The sequence below is a fragment of the Hylobates moloch genome, unplaced genomic scaffold (assembly GCF_009828535.3).
Source record: "Hylobates moloch isolate HMO894 unplaced genomic scaffold, HMol_V3 SCAFFOLD_5, whole genome shotgun sequence".
NCBI classification, from domain to species: Eukaryota; Metazoa; Chordata; class Mammalia; order Primates; family Hylobatidae; genus Hylobates; species Hylobates moloch.
Window position 1 is genome coordinate 132,982,434 of NW_026652280.1, and position 21,601 is coordinate 133,004,034.

Here is a 21,601-nt window from a genome sequence, read left to right on the forward strand (position 1 = left end):
AGTGAGGTGAAACGATGTCTGTGACTGCTGCAGGCTTCTTCAAGGCATCTCTGAAGTCCGTGGTGAGGAGGGGTTGTTGAGAGTCAAACTTGTAGCTCTTCCAATTTTCTGTCTTAAGTATTATATGCAAACAAGGTCCTTCTACCCACTGAGTGAAGGGGTTCCGGTGCTGGTTAAAGCTGCTCCAGCGGCCATAAAGAACTGCAATACTACTTGCCTCAAGGCTATCTATCCCCTCCTCTTACCAGCCACATCCCTGCTACAGCCCGGGTGTGTGCAAGGTGGCCAGCCAGGGTGCTTTATTGGTCCTTACTCACTTCTGTGACCACTAGGGTATTCTCACCTCCCTTCCCACACGCCACTGAAAGTCTTTCTGGATCAGAAGGAATTTTTTGGTCGTGTGACTCTTTGAGATTGGGTAAAAGTCATAACCCCTCTCCTCAATGAGCACAACAGTTTGTATACAGTTTCTAGTGGCCCATGGAAGCCCCAGTCCACCCCTAGGTTCAGAACGCCTCGTCTGGACTGAGTCTCACAGCTACTTTGGCAGGATGCAGAATTATCCAGTACATCACTCAGATGGTAATGCCCATGATCAGCTTATGACCATGAAAAAGGGATATTTTCCCACTGAAATGTTTTGTTTACATGGCTAGAATTTGCTTGACAACAGAAAAGCAGTTGATAAGACCATTTTCTCTCCAGGCTGGAATGGGTGGGGTTACTCCTGACTCCACCTCTCACCTGGTACAGACCCCACCCTCCGCCCCTGGGTTCCTGCCTTCATAGACAGGTGATCCCTTGCAGGCAGATTCTTCCATTCAGCCACTTAGCAGCCTTTCTGGGTGGAGATAGGGATGGGTGGAGATAGGGATGGGTGGCTTTAGAAGAATGCACTGTAACTCTGGCAGATTCCTGCCATTAGGGACTTGAGAGAAGGAGATCTAGGCAGAAGGCAGTATCTGGGAGGACACAGAGAGAAAGTCTAGAGAGGGCAGAGGGGTCACAGCATCTGAGGAGCTATACCAGACACGGTTGTAGTTCTAGAATTGGTTGGTATCAGACAACCCAGTAATACAGGCCAGGGAAGTATGAAGGAGTTAGCATGTGAGAGGTGGTTCTCTGGGGATGCTAAACACATGTGGAAGATCCGTTCCCAGGGCTGAATTGCAGGGCCAGGGCAGGGGGAGGTGGGGCTGGAGGAGTGAGGATCCTGTAGGGCATCCAATCAGGACTGAGGCTGAAGTCCAGTTCCTGCAACAGCTTGGTCCCAAGGCAATGGGAAAGGAGGGGTACCACCCAGGCCCCATAGGCATGAACCCAGGAGTCCCCTGGGTTAGGATCATGTGAGCAGATGCTGTGGATACACCTGCTGCCTGTTAAACAACTCCTAACATGACACTCTGGAGTAGAAAATCCTGAGACATCTGAGCAAGTGTGATTAAAACCATATGTGGTATTTTAATAAGCAGTTTTAGAATTTAATGAGTAACATATATTTTAAGGCTAAAAGCTTTTAGAAGTCTCCTCATTATACCAGCTCCTAAGTATACCAGCTGGGAGCCAGCCAGTGGTCAGTGGCTCATGGCATGGGTGGGTGTCCACTCTCTTCTCGTGGCTACAGGCATGATTCCTGCAGCCCAGCATGTGGGTGGGCGTGTGCCCTGTGAGTACAGTGGGGAAGATGGGGTTTGTTGTCCCTTCCTTCGAAGGGGGAAGGAAGCTCATGTTTGTTGAGTGCCTACTGTGTGTTGGGTGCCAGGCCCTCCGTGTGATATCTCACTTGATACTTACAATAACTTGGTAAGTTTGGGGAGGAAACTAAGCCTCAGAGAAGTTAATTGATTCCCCAAGGTCACCCAGCTAGCTAGTGGTGAGGACCGGAACCCATCCTGGCTCGCTCTCCAGCCTCCTACCTCCAGGGTGTGTTACAGAGCCATTTTGAAGACAAGCAGGTGTCTGTCTCACAGCTCAGTTTTGGAAGATGCCATTTTGCAGAGGTGCTTGTGAGACAGAGAACTGGCGCAGTGGAGATGGGAGACAGGGAGCTGTTCCTGGCTGGTAAGGCCTCCAGAGGGCCTCGCAGATGCCCCTCTGCCCATTTCTGCAGCGCTCTGCATGGGAGAGACCTCTGAAGGGCTTTGTGGTCATTGCCTATTAGTTGCTTCCATAGCTCATGCCTACCAAAAGTGGAAGGAAAGGGAAAGAGAAAAGTGTACAGCAAAGAAAACGCAGGAGCTGAGATGGCGCGAAAAGTAAGTGATCGCTCCAGGTGTAACTGCTTGCATAGTAAGTGCAGAAGAAAAGGAATCTTGGGAAGTAGGTGGTGAATCATCTTGGATGGATAAGACTCCAAGGGGTATATGGATGGGCTTCAGTGGATACAAGAATCCCCTGAAGCAGAGGTGCCCAAGAGGGAGAATGGGTTCTTAGTTTCTGTTTCTGGTTGGGCCAGTAAAGCCCCTTCCTCATCCCTTTTTTCCACTTATCACTAGAGACAGAAACTAAAAACCATGGCTTTGGCCAGGCGCAGTGGCTCACGCCTGTAATCCCAGCACTTTGGGAGGCCGAGGTGGGCAGATACGAGGTCAGGAGATTGAGACCATCCTGGCCAGCATGGTGAAACCACGTCTCTACTAAAATACAAAAAAAAAAAAAAAAAATTGGCGTGGTGGTGTGTGCCTGTAGTCCCAGCTACTTGGGAGGCTGAGGCAGGAGAATTGCTCGAACCTGGGAGGCAGAGGTTGCAGTGAGCCGAGATCGCGCCACTGCACTCCAGCCTGGCGACAGAGCGAGATTCCGTCTCAAATCAAAAAAAAAAAAAAAAAAACCCATGGCTTCAGGCTGCTAAATGCCTAAAACAGAACAAAACGAACAACAACATAATAAGGTGGGTTGGACAAGTTCTAATTGTAAAGCATGGCAAGTATGTGTCTTTTGCTCTAGAAGAGGGCCCATGACTTTCATAGAATCTCAGAGAGGGCCAAGATCATCAGATAGTGAGTCTGCCATTTGAGAGCTTGGGATTATGTCCTGTATGTGTTTTCTTCCTTTTTCTTTTCTTTCTTTTTGCCTTAATGCTAAAAACAGAAAATTGAGCTTGTATAAGATAAGATTTCTGGGGTGACACCAGGAACTAGGTGGTAGTGGTAGAGAGGTGAATGGAGCAGAATTGTGTGTGATAGCGTAAGAAAGCAAAATGGCACAGTGCCTAATTTTGCTTCACATTACTCAGTTATACAATTTTAATAGCTAGTTAGAGAAACAGAAATTGGTAAGGGAAGACAGAAGGCCCAGCAGAGAGAAATCTGCTGTGAAGACTGTACTTAGTCTCTTTGTTTGTGTGCTGGGCAGATCAATACTGCTTCCGGATAGAGACCATTTAACAGCCATACTCTTTCATCCCCTTGAGGAATCTGGGGAAACTGTTAGACCAGGATATGTACAGCACACACTCCTAAATGCACCCTCTGTGTTCACCAGGGCAGGCGAACGTCTTGTCCACAGCAATACACAAAGGGGGCCAGAGGGCGTAGGCATTGTTTCCTGCCCTCCTCCTACTGAGTCTTGTTTGCATTCCCTTTTGGAGCAAGAAATCAATCAGATTTGCATATAAGGAAATATGTAGAACTGTCTTTGGCAGCTTCCGTAGCTACTGAGCCTGGCTGGAAGAGGAGCTGACCTGTTGCACAAAGTCCTCTCCCCTGTCCTCCCTGGTTTCCCAGCTCTCCTCCCTCAGGCCCTCTGGCTCTTTGTGGGAAGGTGTGTGAGCTCCTGGCTTATTTGTTCAGAATCAGGCAGAGATAGGGTGGGTGCTGGGCAAGTCTTGAGAAGCAAGGCTGCAGATGAACTTGCTCCCTTATCTGCCTGGGGCTTCGCAGGCACCTGCCACACTGCTCTCTACGGAGCCTCACCATGACACCAGGCTGGTGCTGAGTGGGGCAAGGTCCAGGCTAATCATTGCCTACCTCCCAGGGCACCAGGAAAGATGCAGCTGGTTCCATCAGCCTCATGCCCTAGTTCATTAAAGCTGTCTTTGTTCACCGAGAGCCAGATCACTGGGGTTTAGGGGAAGCAAAAAGCCAGAAAGCACTGATCTTTAGGGGAGAGGGAGTAGGATAAAGGGTCTTAGTAGTTGCCACAAGATGTTTTGAGCTGTTCTGATCACAATGACTGGTGTTCACCCCTGACTGATGTCCCTTTGGGCAGGAACGAGCCAGGCTTTGAAGCCTGGGGTGAGTCACTGTCCTCTAGCCATGGGCAGAGTCACTGTCCATGGGGCCGCTTGACAAAGTCCAAGAGTGCCTCAGTGTAAGGCTTGATGCCCTGATTCTGGGCTGCTTTGGGAAGGGTTTGGGGCTATGGGCAGTATTGTGTTCCAGATGTGCTGAAACAGTGAAAAGCAGGTACCTAGCAGGCATATCTTTCTCCTGCCATCTCCCTCCATGCCCTGTTGGAGAGAGGCCCTACCTCACCGGGAGCCTGATCTTCTAGCGGGGGCCGTGGTGCTTTGGGAAAAGGACTCTGCACTCACTCTCTTGGCCCTTCTCAGCCGGGGGGCTGCTGCCAACAGGAAGCATGTGTCTGCTGAATATGGCTGGCAGGCAGCTCCTGTTTCCATGGTTACTAAATAGGGCAGGTTAGTATTAGGGCTGCCCAAGGGAAAACTGGCATTGAGGGCGGTGCTTATGCAGGGGTCTTCCTCCGGCCTGCTTTAACCCTCTTTTTGAATTAAAGGGTGGGCAACATTTGACCTGAGGTAATGGAGGTTTCCTTCAAGGACCCACCTGGCTTCCCAGCCATGGCTTTAATCACAAGTGTTTCCCTCGGTGCAAAGGAGCGAGCCTTCCAGGCGGCCAGAGAAGGGCGGTGGAGTTCACCCTGTAGGACCTTTTCCAGAGCTCGGAGCTGCCTGACTGGGTCCCTCCCTTCCTCAGTCCCTGGGAGTTCCTTAGAAATGCCCTCCCCTATCCCGAAAGGGGCATGGTGTTTAGAAAGCCCTGCATCCAAATTTGATGAGTCCCAAATCCCATGCACCAGATCATCAGAAAGTGGCCCACTGCCCCAGGTCACAGCCCTTTCACGGGGCTGTGTGAGTAACAGGTTTAATTGTAAGACATTAAAAAATCTATTTGTGTTTCTATGTGATCAGATACCAGGTTCTGCAGTCTGAGGTTGGCGTCCCTAGCCCTTTGTTCTCTGCTGAGTGGTACACAGGTCTGGTCCTCTATTTCTTTGTAACTAGAATAATCATTGTGGGGAGAATGGGAGGAATTGATCAGTGTAAATAGGCAACGTTTAAAAGCTTAACAAGTCAGTGAAGGGCACTTTGAGAATGCATGCAATTATCATCTTTAGTTACAAAAACAACACTTTATTTTAGTCTCTCTCCTTGACCGTTTCAGGAGAAAATTGATTAAAACCTTTGAGTGCTACCTCAGAAATTATTTTTGGTGTGAAATAAAAATAAAAGATGCTTAGGAAACGGTTACCTAATAAGATTAGTCATTATTTAATCCCGGTGGAACAAAGTCTTTGGGTACTTTGGAGATATTCTTAGAATAAACAGAGAAATCCTCGGGTAACAAGAGCTATGATACCACAGTGACCTAAGTGTCTTTGGTTTTGTTTTTACCCTGGCTGTGGAGCACTTTATTCGTAATTCTATGTGATTTACACGTCTGAGTTATTTGCATATTACTTTCAGGAATGCATTTCATTCACGATTTCTGGGGGAAGGGTGTCTGGGCTTCGGAGTCTCTTGGCTGACTAATCTCACGAATTTCTGTGCAGGATTTCAGGCACTGCCCCCCTCCCTTTTCTCAGGCCTGGGATGGTGCCTGTCTAGCCTCTTGGGGAGGTTTTTAGCTTGAAGGAATTGTTATTTGCTCTCCAAGGAGAATACCAGGTGAAAATGGCCCATTCTGTGGTGGCTAATGGCCTGATTGATGAGTCATGCTCACAGAACTGCTGGGGCCTGGGCCTGGCTGCTCACACGGACTTACCCTTTGCACCCCATCTAACGGAAATGAGGGCAAGCCAGAAAACGCTTCCTCGCAGATGCAGTACTGTCCCCTCAGAGAACCCTTCTGAGTTCTGCCACCTTGGTGCTTCCTTCTAGGTTCTCTGGTGGACTTTCTGTGGCCCGGGAGTCCTCAAGACTGTAGACCAGACCTCCAGAGTCAGAGAGGAGAATGAGTGAGGGAGGAAAGCAGAAAGGAAGTCATCGCCCACACCCGCTGTGGCAATAGAGCCTCACTTAGCAGCTCCGTCCCCATGTTGACAGGCCCTTGCCCTTGCCCTTGCGTGGGTGTGAGACTGCGGCTCTCCATACCTGCTCACTGGGCCCAGAACAATTTCCTATTTTTGTGGGCAGACTTGACCTAGTCCAAAGGCCAAGGTCTCCTGGGGATTTGACGCTAATCCCGTTGGATATTTCTCATACCTCCCTCATGCCTCATCTGGTATTGTTCCTTTCTGGACTGAATAGATCTTGTTTCTTCCTCATTACAAGTTTCTGCCTGTGTGAAGTTTTAGAAAGCTTCAGGACACATTCCATATTTGAGGTCGAAGCCACAAAAAGTTAATATTTGGAGCGGTAGGATAGGAGAGGAAGAGCTACAGGCAGAAACCTGGATTTTATTAAAAAAAAAAAAAAAAAAAAAGACTCGTTGAGCATCTGCTATAACTGGAATGAAAGGAAAAGCAGTTAGTTTTCCCTAAAGGTGTTATGTGGCTCTTGGTAGCGGTAGAGGACTCAGATCGCAGGGAATCCAGGAGGGCCTTGCTTGGCTGCGTTGGATGCGAGGTTTGTGTGCAGGATCTAGGTTACGCAAAGTGGGTAATCAGAGTGGCGGTGAGTAATTAAAGTGAAGGATTTAAAGGAGGGTGTAGGACAAACAGTTGAGTCAGAAGTGGGTACACAGTCCCCATCCTCCCAACAGGTTGCACAGCCAGGTGGGAGGGCATAGGGCGCTCAGGGTGTTTGCTGACAGACTTGCTAATTAAACACCAAAAGGCAATATTGCTTTGCCAGTAGTGATGGCTGTGCCAATGTTATCAGCTGCAAACTGGCTGCCAGGAGCATCTTAATTAAAAATAAACAGCTCTGGAGGTGGGCTTGGGAGAGTGAGGACAGGGATCCTGCCTGGGTTACTTAGTACATCTGGGATTGTTCCTAGGGAAAGTCACTTTTAGGCCACCTCCTTTCCTCAAAGGAGCCTCTGTTCATAACAAGGTGATGTGAAGGTACAACTTACCCTGCTTCCTTAACCCTCTGGGTGCTGGAGTGACAAGCAAACAGAACCACTAGGAGCAAGTTGCATGGTATAGTTCAGCCCCAGAAGGAAATGCTGGGTCGGGGGAGAGGAGCTGCTAATGATTTCTGCCTGGTCTCTAAATTGAGGGGACAGCTAAAGCCCAAGGCCTCTTCTAAGAGGGGTTAGAATTTCATCAGAAAGCAAGTCTGGTCACATGAGAATTTCTGGCACTGTGTGCATGGCAGGCTGGACACCAGCCTGCGAGAATTGAGCGAGTGGATCGTATTGGCTTCAGCAGAGGGGAAAAGTCCCAGACTAGCCTGGGAGAAGGAGCCGACTCACTCCCCCGGCTGCCGACTTCCCTGACTTCTGGGCAGAAGCAGCACAGCTGCTATGGTGGGCTAGGGCTTTAATGTCCGAAGCCCCCTTTCTTTTAACCCTAAAGAAAGTGTGTGGTCCCCGGGACTGAAGACCGAAAGATGCCTAAGGAATGCAATGCTTTCCACACCCTCTCAGCAGCTCTGTGCTGCTTCTATCACCGCAAGTCTTTCATTGGAGTCAAGGTAGGTTTGGTTTGGAAATAAAGCACATCTATCAGTTTTTTGGGGGACCCTGAAAGCATTAGTTTCCTAAAGGGCAATAGATAAAAGTTTGCAGCTTGCTGATTGTAAAAACAGAGGTGCTTGCTTTGACTGATGGGTCTTCAAGAGCCCCTAGTGGTGTACCTCCCCTAGAAGCAGAGCCCAGTGGCACAGAACGGGGCTCCTTGTCTGTTTTGGGCTGAAGCTGTTTTTCAGGACACTTTCAGTTCTCTGTAGGCTGAAATTTTATACTAAAGTAGCTCAGTAAGACAGAGCTATTTTTCTTCTTTCTCTCTTTGTCTCTCTTCCTTCATTTCTAACGAACACAAGGTGGCTGAGCCCTTTTCTCTGTTTATCCTGCTGGTCCATTACGTATCAATAATGTACATAATGTACAGAAGCCACACAATATTTCCTTTCAAATTGCAGCCAGGTTTCAAAACATCTCAGGGTTCAGAACTGTTGTTGTCTTTACTGCTCACATTTTAACATTTGTTATAAGACACCGGTGCCAAGAGCTTTGTATAATATATCAATACACTATTTTGATGAAAATATTCAGAGAACCTCCTTTGGCTAATTCAAGATGAGGCCTGTGTTCTATTTGCCTGCCTGTGACGCACTAGGAATTAAGATTAATATAGGCTTTCGTGGATCTTGGGGTTTGTCTGCCTTGGAAAAAGCCTGTCGGCCCCAGCCTGACTGCGGACCTCGTTTATTCCTGGGAAATTGGACTCTGAAAGCTCTCAAGGAATCCTTCCTACCCTGAAGCAGAGCTCCCTCTCCTGTGGGACTGGCTCATTGATTACCTCTGAAAAGGCTGCAGCAGGGTTATGATGTTCTGCTTCTTTCTTCTCAATACGCTTTTAAAAAAATCAGGAAAACTACCTGCTGGTGGGAGAAAACCTTTCTGTTTAAAAATATACAGAGTGGGAAAAGGGTGAGCTTCCACTGATCTTGCTCCCTGGTAGGAGTGTTCATTTTTGTCCCTTTGTCAAGAAATTTGACAGAGGATGAGTAATTAATCATTGGTTAGAAGCATTCCCTTCCTGACTTGAGCCCCTTTCTGTCTTGGAGCCCAGTGAAGTGATGCGAGGTCCATGTGGTTTCTGGCCTAAATATGGATCGTTCAAGTGTGGGGCAGATGAAGTCATGCCATTAACAGTATTTTAAAGCTTCCAAGATAGACTGGGAGGTCCCAAAGGGTATGGTGCACTTTGGGGATTGGCCGTGGGTTTCACTCTAATAGAAGTCCTTCCACAAGCCAACTTCTGCTAATTCAGTAAAGCGCAACTCAGCATTGGGTATATGAGGGAGTCAGCCTATAAATATCTGAGTCTGAGGGATGAGTTTCTGTTTGGGTACCTGTTTGTCTGCAGTTACGGCCCCAAGGCTACATAATATATACAAAAGGCCACTTAATACATGGGGTAGTCGGGTCCAGCTGTCCTTCAGCTTGTCCACTCTCTATCTCTCCACTGTGGCCACTCTCAGTGGTTGACTATTGGTAGAAACACCCTTCTTTCCACCTGGACTTCCTACTGTATTCCCAGTTTGTTGAAGTCTTCATAGCACAGAGGGAAGGCCTGAGCTGCTCACTCACTGGAAACTGTAGCCCTCGGTCCCAACTTAGGGTTCACCAACTCCATCCTCAAGATGAGTCTCCCTGTTTTGTTTTGCTTAGCTAGTTACTTGGGAAAGAAATCTGCTTGTACCTAATCCCCCATCCTGCCAGTGGTGCCCCAGTTGATAATGCCGAGTCGCTTTATTGACTCCCACTTTAATTAGGGGTTCCAGATCTTGCTGCTCATAATTAGTTTCCGTTGCAATTAGAGTTTCAAATTAAATTGGGATTGATTGCCTGATAGCAAAGAGGAAATAAAGCTCCAATTCTTGACCATGTATACTGCTTCTCTTGGCATGAATTTCTCATACCAAAAATAACACTGCGGTAGCCATGGTAACTTTCCATTTGGTCTAATCCATATCATCTCTGGAGAAAGTACGATGGTATTAATAGTGTTTGCTGTATGGGAAGAAAACTAAAAATACAGAGGCTCCCTCCTTACATAGGAGAATGATTATACAGGTGTTTTCAGAGAGTAAGGTCTTATTTGCAGAGTTCTTACAGAATTTAGGATGTATTTAGAGGCCTCATACGGACTTGTGTATAAAGACCTTGGAAAGGAATTAAATGGGAGGCCAAAAATGGAGAGAAGGATCAGGGGTGTGCTGGCCCTCATAGAGTTGGGGCCAAATACAAGATGTTCCAGCCATGTTGAGGGTCATGACTTTAATATCGCGAAGGGGTTCACAGTAGACAGCCATTACATAAAAGACTACTGGATCTTTTTTCTGGGGGAAAAAAGATGAAAGTCTGTTTTGTTTAAGCCCAGTGGAAAGAAGATTGCAATGGAGATATTCCAGATCATAACATTAACAGACATATTCAAGTTCTAAAGTCCATGGGTGTTGAATGTAGCCCCTTCCATGCATAAGCCCTCTGTTAGGTGGGGAGGGATTTGTGGGAGGTATGGGGCAATAAATGAGAATTGAGGCATGGTTCCTGCCTTCAAAGACTTACCACAAGAATATTATTACGTCATAATATCACTTCATTACATTTGCAAAAGACTTTCAAATATATGAGTTCTTTCACATCTTGTCTCATTGGAGTCTCAAAACAAGCTCTATATGCTATGAAGACTTCAATAACTTTGTCTCACTGGAGTCTGAAAATAAGCTGTGTGAGGTGAGCAGGGCAATAATTTACCCTCTCCGCAGAGGAGACACCGAGGCTCAGAGAAACAGCCTGCCCAGAATCATTTCGTGGGGAACCAGGAATAGAAATCAGATTTTCTGGGCTGAAGCCTAGTGCTCTTTCTTTTTTTTTTTTTTTTGAGATGGAGTTGCCCAGGCTGGAGTGCAATGGCATGATCTCAGCTCACTGCAACCTCCGCCTTCTCCTGTCTCAGCCTCCCAAGTAGCTGGGATTACAAGCACCCACCACCACGCCTGGCTAATTTTTGGTATTTTTAGTAGAGACAGGATTTCACCATGTTGGCCATGCTGGTCTTGAACTCCTGACCTTAGGTGATCTGCCCGCCTCAGCCTCCCAAAGTGCTGGGATTACAGGTGTGAGCCACCACACCTGGCCGCTAGCGTTCTTTCTACTGTACTATATTAAGACAATTGACACCTAAAACAAGATGATATTGTGTATGTTAATATTTATTTTGCAGTACAGTTGGGAGAGAACAGTGTGAGCCTTAGTTTTTAGGAAAGCTTCAGGGAAGATGTGGGACTGTTTTTGGTTTTGTTGTTGTTGTTTGTTTTTAAGAACAGGTAACCCCTTTTAAATTTTTCTCCTTTTTTTTAATAACTGGGGATTTGGATGGACAAAGAAAAGAATGGCATAGGGAAGGCATTTCAGCCTGGGGGAGCAGCAGACCCAGTAGCTCAGAGATAGAAAAGCCACTGGCATTTGCAGGAGTGCAGAAGGCCAGACTCGCTCAGAGCAGAAGGTTCACTGGGCAGGTTAGTGTGTGACATGGTCAGAGAAGTCACAGAGGATCTAGGAATAATCCCAGCAGCCAGCCCTCCCGTGCCAGGGGTTAATAAGTACTTGAGGCACATTTCCCCATTGGCTTTCATCCCATTGCATCCTTAGTTCAGCTCAGCAGTCACCGGTTGTGGTACCTTGGATATGTCGGTGCTGGGGACCCAGTGGGAGTTGTTGGTCCAGTGGGGATCTCTGCTGTAATACCATGCCTGGTGGGCATTCTGCAGACATTTAACTCTGGTTGAAGGAAACGATCGGTTATCACTGATTTGGTGTTGCTCTCTTTAGAGGGTGCTGTGGCTCCCTGGAGGCACATGCCTGGCATAGATGGGGCTGGAGTGGGGAGGATCAGGGATGGCCTCCTTCAGGGAGGCAGAGCCTCTGCTGAGTCTGGTGAATTAGTCGAAGTTATCCAGAGAAGGAGGAGAATTGGCCTTCTTCATAGAGAGAGGAGCACGCACAAAGTGTAGAGACGTGGAGTACCCCTGTGTGGGCAGGCAGGGAGGCATCAGCCTGGAAGGGGAGCGCAGGGAGTGGCCGCTGGCAGGCCCGCCCCCAGGTCCCTGGTGAGCTAGAGGAGGAACTTGGTACAATGGATCACGTTTCTGGGGCTAGCACTGGAAACAAACCCCTACCTCTTCTGGCCCCTTGTGTCTCTGACTGTTAGTAACTTATTTATTTAGATATTTTTGTGGGCAGGGGACAAAGGAGCTGAAACTTTTCACTTTATCAGTGTTTGGGCTTGAGGAAGGGTGGGGGTGCCTGTGTCAGAGGAACCTAAGAGACGGGAATTACCTTGCAAGGGCAGAAAAGCCACCTTTCTGAAAGAGCACAGATAGAGAGGTCGGGGTGTGGTGCCTGTGGATAGATGGAATCAGTAAGTCTCAGCTAACCAGGCCTTAAGTCCAGTGGCCATGGTCTTGTCAATGAGCAGCCACAGAAGGCAGGGATGTTAGGCATGTGCTTTCCTAGACTTCTATCCGACTGTCTTTGCAGCCAGGAAGTGCTATGTAGTATTGTTTCTTTTTTGTTTTCCTTTAAAGTCATTTCCCCTGCCCTGAATAAAATATCTGGAGCCTCTTGGAATCCATGGTACAGCCTGAGGAGTCACATCTGCCCATCGTAGAGCGCTGGGCCCCTGGAACTTGGTTTCATGTGAAACTGTCTTTCTGTGGCAGTGCATATGTGTGGTGGAGCAGAGGCCCTGCTCATCTTCCCTGTGGCTGGTCATTTGGTCTGTCTGCTACGGTGACAGCTTAGGGACTGGTGACACATCCCAGCACTGACAATGGCCTGAGTTGCCTTTGTCAGTGGGGCAGATGCAGCATCAGCACGAGCTGCGCAAGGTGGAAGGAGCCTCGCAGGAAATGTCTTTCCAAGTAACTCAGCCCCTCCTCGTGGTGGCTGCTAGTTGCTCACTTATCTCTCCAGCTCTCCAAAAAGAAAGGACAGTGTAGCTTTTTGAAAGAGGCTTAAATGCATTCCATTGGCATCTGGTTGGGTGGGATCTGGTTTCAATATCAGGAGAAAGACATGCTTGACAGAGGCTGTGTCCCAGGACCTGGTTCCCTAGCAGACCCTGGAGCTGGGATCCTGGCCAAGAACTTGTTTTTGTTGGAGAGACCTAAGTGGGAAGCAGAGACGGGATTGGGATCTTGGGAAAATTCTGTTAGTGGATTCAGCACCTCCAGGACTGCAGAGGGATGGGCCATGCTAAACACTGGGGAGGACGCTGGAGGCTTGGTGTGCTCCGACCACAAAGGTCTCTCCGCACAGCCTGCGCGACAGGTCAGCAGTGCACAGGGGACCCAGGCCTGTTGCCGGGTTTAAAGATGTTGTCAATGATAGCTTGGGGGTCTTTTAGCTCATGGGTATCTTGGGTATCCCCAGGAATAGCAGAGACTCAGCCTGTCCTGGTTGGGAAGGAAAGGAGAGCCTCAGGAGGTTGGACACCATCTCTGGCCTCAGCTGTATTTCCAGTGTGTGTCCACAGTGCCAGGAGCTACTGTTGAAATCTGGCTCTGGCCATGAGAATGTTATGGCCTATTTTTCTTTCTAGCTCATGGAAGTGCTGTGTTTCATGTCTTTTAGGTCTTGTGGAGAAGAACTCTCCCCAGTGTCTACTCTAGATATGTGTGTGCTTTTACAAAAATAGTTATGTACAAAGGACTGATTAGTAAAATCTGGATTCTCAGTAAGATGGGATTTGAGGAACTATCCATCCAGCCTCTGACTCAGAAGCCATTGATTCATCGCCCTTCCCCAGCCTACCCCTAGCATGTGCACTGAGGGCCTACTAGGAGGGGGAAGACAGAGGTGAACATTCCGCCCAAAGGAGCTCTGCTGTGTCTGGTGGGCGGATGGAGATACAAGCAGCTTACGCTGTGCTTTGTGGTGGGTGCAAAGGCAGGAAGGATGCACAGCCTATTGTGAGATCCAGGAAGAGGTCTTTAACCCAGCCCTGGATCGGGGGACTTCCTGAAGGAGAGAAGTCATAGGGACAAAAGGCACAGGAGAGGAAAAGAGCTTCCTGTATGGGAGCTTCAGGCTGAAGCTGAGGAGTGGAAGGAGATGAGCCCATAGAGGTGGTTGGGGAACAGAGCATGCTGGGCCTTTTTTTTTTTTTTAAAGGGCAGTGGGGACCCAGCAAGTGGCTTGGATGCGGAGTGAGTGAGAGCTTGGGGGTTGGACTCTATGTGTGGGATGAGTTTGAGGAGCAGCAGCAGCATCCCCCTAACTCATGCCTGTGTCCTCCCTGGGCCCCTGAAGCCTCCCATCTGTCCTGCTTGTCCTAGCTCAGCTCACCCTAATTTTCCTCCCTCCACCTTCTCTTCAGGCCTTGTCCTTCTAACACTCACAACGAGATCATGTTTCCTCTTAGCTTAGAAACATGCTGTGGTCTTTCCCATGTTAAAAACCCTCCTCATTTCCATGCTGTCGTTCCTGGTCCCCATCTTCCCCTACCCCGAAGCTGGTTAACACAGTCTTTTTAAAATTATTGATCCGGGGGTGCATGCACAGGTTTGTACATGGATATATTGCATAGTGGTGGGATTTGAGCTTCCAGTGTACTCACTACCCAAATAATGAACGTTGTACCAATGGGTAATTTGTCAGCTCCTCACTCCCTATCCCTCCTCCCCTCTTTTGGAGTCCCCAGTGTCTATTATGTCCCTCTGTATATCATACATGCATAAACTCTCACTTATAAGTTAACACAGTCTTTACTCCCTCCCTTTCCATCAGCCACTCAGCCCCCTTTATGCCACCAGTGACCTGCACATTGCCAAGTACAGCGGATGCTGTCCAATTCTGATATGATTGGAACTCTCTGCAGCACTTGACAATGTTGACCATTTCTTCCTGAAATCTGCTCTCTCAACCTCCAGGACACTGCATTCTGTCTGTTCTCCTGTGTCCTTCCTGTCCAGTCCTACTGTCTTCCTAGGTTTCTCTTTCTAGTCTGCCTCTGAAAAGCCTCCCCCAGCCCTCTTCTCATGCTGTATCCCATCTCTTTGGTGAAAGCTGGGATAGAATACCCCTCTATACTGAGGACTCCCAAGCCGTAGTTCTCCAGATAGGCTCTCCAGTCAACCTATGTCCATAGCACCTGGACCCCATGGCCCGGTAAGTGACTCCATCCAGACGGCCCAGCAGACCTTAGTTCTACATCTTCTTCCACAAACCCACTATGCCCTCGTGCGTTTTTACTGGATGTTGGTGGCTCAGTCATCTTTCTGGAATGCCCATGCCCCTTCCTCCTATTCATTTTCCACATGTAATTAATGAGTAAGTCTTCATGATATTACCTTCTAAACACCACTCTCACCTGTCTCTTCCTTTCTGTCCCTACCACCACCCTGTCTTCTTGTGAGGCGTAAACATTCTTGCTCACTGTTTAGCCCACAGGAATGCTGTATGAACTCATGAGATCTGAGTTGTATTGGGTTGAGTATCTTGTGTCTTTAAGTCCAGTTTCTCGTTCTCTGTTTCTTTGCATGACATGTAGGATGTTTGTTGTTTGCATTTTTTAAAATGCTTGTTAAATGAGATATGTGGGTATCTAGTGCTTTGAGCTCCTCTAGAAGGAATATACCTTTAAAGTGACCTGTGAGTTGTATATTAAAAGTGGTGCAGTTGATGTCTGGCCAAAACCCATCTTGTGATGAATCATTTTGTTTTACTGCAAGCCTGCTGCGTACTCAGCACTGACATATGATGCACTTCATCCCAGAGCAGAGTTCTAAGAGGGTTGTTAGTCATGGTACTATTTTGGAGAGAGAGAATTTGAAAGTCATTTGTTCTACACCCCACGCTGGAAGGCTGTCTGAATCTTTGGCTTTTCCTCCGTGTGTTTGGCATATCTTGTTTTTCCTTCCAATTACATCTTTGGGTGTCTTTCAACTACAGTGCATTTTGTTGATTCAGTACTCTCCTTTTCCTAATTCATCTCATTCATTCAAGGTGAATTAAGAAATGAGAGTGTTTGAATTAAGTTGATTTTGATTTGCTGACATTCTTATTGAAGAGCAAATAGGACATCTGATTTGATTAATAGCTGTGTTCCAGTTCATTCATAATTTGCATTAAGATGTTGAATTAACAAGATTGAATTACCAGTGGTGAGGATTTCTGGCTTGGATCTTCTAGCATTTTGAACTCTGATCAGCTGGTTTTCAAACTCTTTTATTAGGATCTGCCTTAGCCAGGGCAGTCTCTGTTCTTTTCATTCTTTGAAGATGTTAACAAAGCACTACTATTACTGACTGTAATCTTGCTGCGGAACTCAGCGATTAATATTTCACTTGCATTGTTTCATTTAACCCAAGTGCCAGCCCTGTGAAAGCGAGAGAAGTATTATTCAAAGTCGCTCGAGGACATGGTTAAAGGGAGCAAAGTGGTTTAGATGGGGTTTTCATAGGTTGGACTGGTGTTTAGCTTTTATCAAAGCCCTTCATTTCTCTGGTGCAATAATGATTAAGTGCACCCAGTGACCTTTGGCCCTCCTCTTAAGTGTGGCACATCCGACTTCTCACTAGGAGGAATGAGAATGCAGGCCTGCGTCGTGGGGTGATTTGGATGTCTGGTCCTCTGTGGGCTGCTCCAGGAAGTCATCATCTAAATTTGATCTAGACTGAAGGTACCCACCAGGGCTTTCAGCAGAGCAAGATGTTAACAAATGGCCTATTGGAAATCTCATCGTGTTTCGGTTTATCTATTAACGAAAAGGTGAGACCCCCTTGGAGCTGAGCTTTGAGTGAGGCTATAGGTAAATGATGCTTATCAAGGGGTAAGAAACATGATGGGCAAACTCACTGGGGTCAAGAAGGGGTGGAGGGAAACATTACACTGCAGTCAGTACACTGAGCAGTTTCACCAGTGTGTGGGTGATCTTAGTGAAGAAAAGAAGCCACATTTGTTGGCATTGTACGTGCTACATTCTGTCAAGCTTAGAATTCTACCCGAAGTTTTCAGACCAAAATCAGTGAGAAATAATTTTCAGTTCCTTGGTGTTCTATCAAAATAAGACTGAGCTTCAAAAGCAACAGCTTCATGATCTGGCAGGATGGGAATGTGTGCAAGAGACCTTGCCCAGAGAATGACTGTGGATCAAAGGTAACAGGGGTTTAACATCAAAGGAGGCATGGGCACCTATCACAATGATTCTAATATAATTAGTTTGGCATGTAGGATTAAGTTACTGCTGCCTGCTTACAGAGTGCTCTGCTCTAAGACTTCAGTCTGCACAAATTAAAATTAAATTAGTCTTTTTAGTTTGCACACATGGATAACAGAAATTTAATGGGAATTTCTCAGAACTTTGATAAGCAAGGGGTTCTACAGATATCCTCTTCATATTTACTATTCATGATTTCTGAACCTCTTTTGATAAGAGATTGATTAGGTTTGATAATGAATAAAAGGAAATCTCTTAGATTTGGGGTCTCTAGGGGTTTTGATGGTATTTTCTTGTCTGCACTAGGGTCTGATTGCCCTTGTATCCTCACTCATCTGTGAAAAGGAAAATCATATACAGTAGGAAAATGAAGCATCTTAATTTAACAGCAAATTGCAAATCAGTTTTTAATGGCACTAAAGCGAGCATTTGGTCTACAGTGTGATAAATGATAGAGATCTAACTATAAAATGGAAAAATGGCATCAAAACCCATCTGCAGAATCTTTGCTGAAAGGGAGATTCTTTCTAGGATTTGGAAGAGATAAATTTGTTTCATCAAGGTGCTTAAACGTTAACATCAAACTAATTGAAGTGTTTCAGAATGCTAAAACTTATTGAAATTTTTATGGAATCTCTGCTGCCAATTTCTTTGTCAGAAGGGGCCAGAAACCCTTACTGACCCCAGATAAGATAGATGTTTATTGCTGCGCATTCTCTTCAAATGCTTTGTCTCCTCAAAAAGGCTGTGACTGCTGCAGGGCATGGAGTCCTCCTTCCATCACAGCTGCGGCTGCCTCAGATCTATCCAGGGAGGCAGAGTAGCACGGCGGGCACGCAGTTAAGTCCTTGGGTTTCATTTAAGGCACAGTGTTCCAGTGACTATCAAACTCTTGATTGAAAATGGAGCCCCTGACTGTTTCTGCAGAACTTTAGCCAACAGGGTGAAGTATGCATGGATTAGGAAGCTGTCTGCAAAGGTTGCTTCACTGAGCTTTAATGAGAGAATTTGAAGGAGCTGGCTCATAGCAAGGGGCCCAGTGAGGCCAGAGGTCCTCATCTGCCAAGAGCCCAACACCTAAAAGGCAGAGAAGTCTCAGCGACACACTCAGGGACCCTCCCTGCTGGCCCATCGAGTGCCTTTGCATGAATTAGAGTAAGACACCCTTTCCTCAGGATACTTTATTGCCATCTGTCAGGCAGCTGTTGTAATCAATATACAGATCCACGACAGCTGTGTACAAGTGGCACCTCCTTAGCTATGGTTCTGGCCACATCCTGGACCACTGGCCAGGCCACCATGTGCCCACTGGGCTGGGTCAGGCAAAGATGCCCAATTGCCCATGTTCACATTTGGTTTTGTTTACCCAATAGGAATATAAAATATGAATTTTTTTCTCTTTGAACTTTTTTATTTGTAAAGTTAATTATTTAAGTAAATGCTTTGGCTTTAATCACAGTTATTAGCATAAGAAACTATTTTTCTAGCCTAGTATCCCAGTGGGAAAAGTAGGATTGGTGAATTCAAACCTTTCTTCATTTATCTTTGGATTATAATAAAATAAAGTATTTTTAGGTAAATCACAAAACCAGCAAGTGTCAGTAAAAGGTGAAACAGAACCAATCTACTAATTATTTCATTACAAGGCTTTAGGATTGCCACAAGTGCCATTCCTGTTCCTTCTGTTCTACTTTAGATGAAAACACCCAAGGGCTTGTACTAGAAGTAACTGGTCTTCAAACTTGTAGAGAACTGGATTTTTATTGTTCAGCTTCGGGCAGGGTTTAGAGTGGTGAAAGTAATTGGGGTTTATTCATTCTTTGGGTTCATGATCAATTTATGCAGGTTTTCAATTGTAAAAATACCAATGGGTCTTTAAAAGTCCTTTATATACTTCAGAATTTGGTTGTAAACTTGGCTTGAAATTCAACACAAGGCAGGGATTCAAAAGGGCTGAGTTTCTGAATTCTCTGAAGAACTTCATTTTGGGGTGGATTTACTTGTAAGACGATGCCAGATGTAGCAGCCTTCTTCAGAGGAAGGGTTCAGACTGCTTTGTGTAGTGGTTTTTGAAAGTGTGCTTTTTGGGGATTCAGTTTCTTTACATGTTTACAACATTATTGGGGGCAGTGATGATGCAGGCCTCAAGTCACCACAGGGATTCCGAGTTCAGTGGATTTGAGATGTGGGTCTGCCTTTTTGGACCCCCAGCTTGGGCCACCTGGTACAGTTCACAGCCCAACCCCCGTGGGGTTTCCCACCCTGAGCTCATTGGAAGACACCAGCCTTGCTTAGAAATTAGACCAATGGCCAGGTGTGGTGGTGCAGGCCTGTAGTCCTGGCTACCTGGGAGGCTGAGGCAGGAGGATCACTTGAGCTATGAATGCGCCACTGCACTCCAGCCTGGGAGACAGAGCAAGACCCTGTCTCAAAAAAAATGAAAAAGAAATTAGACCAATGTTAACATGGAAGATCCAGAACTCCAGTCAGACTTATAATTTTGTTTGTAATCAAAATTTCTGGATAGGATTTCTAGAAAATCCCAACCTGTGGAGTTGTTTCATACAATTTGATAAGAGGCCTGGACTGTTGTGGACTTCTCCCTCGAGCTAATAAACTGTTCCAAAGCTGAAGAAAGGAGGCTTTTGTTTGAGAACGCTGATAGCATTCCGGGTGTTGGAGCCTGACGCTCCCAACTAGGATAGAATAGCGCAGCAGCTTGCTAGCTTGCTCCTTCTCCAGCCTCCTCTCCCTTCTCCTCCCCACCTCCTCTTTTTATGCACACATTCCCTTCCTCTTATTTTTCTTTATTCAACCAAGTTAATTGCCAGGCTTGATCATGGAATAAATGAATGACTAGAAAATCATCTCAGTTTCTAAAATTCAACAAAAAATTTCTCAACAACTAAGTGTCCAAGAAGACAGAATCTACATACAAGGACCTCTTAGCCTTGTGCAAACACAAAACTGTCTTGCACTCGCATGCTGGGCTGTGTCACCTGTGTACTTGTGGATATGTGAGCCACCTGGCACTAATACATATACTTGTTAATAGTGAGATACATGCATACAAAGTGCTTGCCACCAAGTGACAGTATGCCTGCTTACTCACCCTGCATCTATAGAACCATTGAGTCCTACTCAAAACCCCAGGAACTGTTGACTTTGAACTGAAATAAACGAATAAACAAACCTGTGCCTAAGTAGAGATCAGTTTTCCAACTTATAGCTTTTTTATTCCATTAGAACTAAATTATCAAGGGCCAGGTATCTCTAAAACTTCTGACGGATTTTGTAATTTTTTTCTTTACTTGTTTAGTGAAGTAGTTCCATTTTGTTGCTAAAAGCCATCTTTGAAAGAGGGTTCAAATTTCGCATTGTGTCAAGCGAGCATCCATGTGCCAGGTATAGTGCCAGATGCTTTACATGCATCAGGTCCTATAGTCCTGTAAGGTGGGAATTATGATCCCCACTCCCTATGCATACAGAAACAAGCTCAGAAGTATAGAGATGTGCCCAAGGTCACTTGTTCTTGACCAGCCTCCAAGCTCTCTCCTCTCCTCCACACCCAGTGTGACAAGGAACCTGCTAGACAGAGGGCAAGCAAGTGAGCATGGTTCCAGCCAGTCACTGTCCACTGGGCACTCGCTGTGTGCCAGGCACTGGGCCAGGCTCTGAGAGCCAAAGGCAAATAAGGCATGGTCTCTGCTTGGCCTTCAAGGTCCCCGCCTGCCTTGTCCGACTTTCCCCTGGCTGCTCCCCAGTTCCCATCCTGGACTCCTGCCAGGCTGTGCACCTCTACAGATGTGTCACTGTCTGCTGGACCACAAGACAAAGGCATGGAGGCAGGACGTGAGGGATGTTATGTTCAGGGAGCCGTGGAAGGTCCCTGCAATTGGGCCCTGCATCAGAACATGTTGGCAAGTTAGCTTGTGGCCAGGTGGAAAAGGTCATTACCTGCCTTATGAAGGAGGCTTTGGGCTTCATCTGGAGGTCACTGTGAGCCCTTGGGAGCATAAGCAATATTTCCTCAGGCCTTGGCAGCCAACAGCCCCAAATAATGTCCTGAAAACTTTAATGCCTTAACTCTGCTGACTCCTGGAACCCACTTCATAATGGCAGGACCCTTGCCCATCTCCCCTGCCAGTCATGCCTCTGACAATTATTTCTGGGGGCCCACAGGGATGCTTCCTGTTTGCATCCACAGCTCTCTCATGATCTGGGCCTCCTAGCAAATTCAGAGCCGAATCCCAGTGTGTCTGCAAGTTCAGTATATGTCAGGGGCCATGGGTCAGCTCCTTGGGGCAACAGGGAATGGTGCTTAAAGCTCAGGATTCTGGAGGAACAGGGCAGGACTGGGGTCTCTGCCCCCAGGGACCAGGCCCGAACCCTGGCATGAATGAAAACTAAATAGTAGAAGCTCATTGGTTCTGTGTATATGTATGTGTGTGTGGTGGGACGGGAGTTGAAAGAGACTGTGGCTGTCACGTCAGCCTTAGCTGGAGCACCCTTGGACTAAAAT

At 46.8% G+C, this 21,601-nt stretch overlaps 1 protein-coding gene across 7 annotated transcripts in view; it reads left to right on the forward strand.

Moving 5' to 3' along the window:
* The window catches only part of BCAR3 (BCAR3 adaptor protein, NSP family member), a 284,920-nt gene that overhangs the window by 215,711 nt on the left and 47,608 nt on the right, over positions 1-21,601 (forward strand). The window contains exon 1 of one of the 7 annotated variants that reach the window (XM_032155326.2): positions 7,712-7,822. The exons of the other annotated variants lie outside the window; for them this stretch is intronic. Within the exon in view, the coding sequence (XP_032011217.1) occupies positions 7,739-7,822 (84 nt within the window). The 5' untranslated portion in view covers positions 7,712-7,738. Of the gene's footprint in view, positions 1-7,711; positions 7,823-21,601 lie in introns of those variants that run through there. 7 annotated transcript variants of the gene reach the window in all.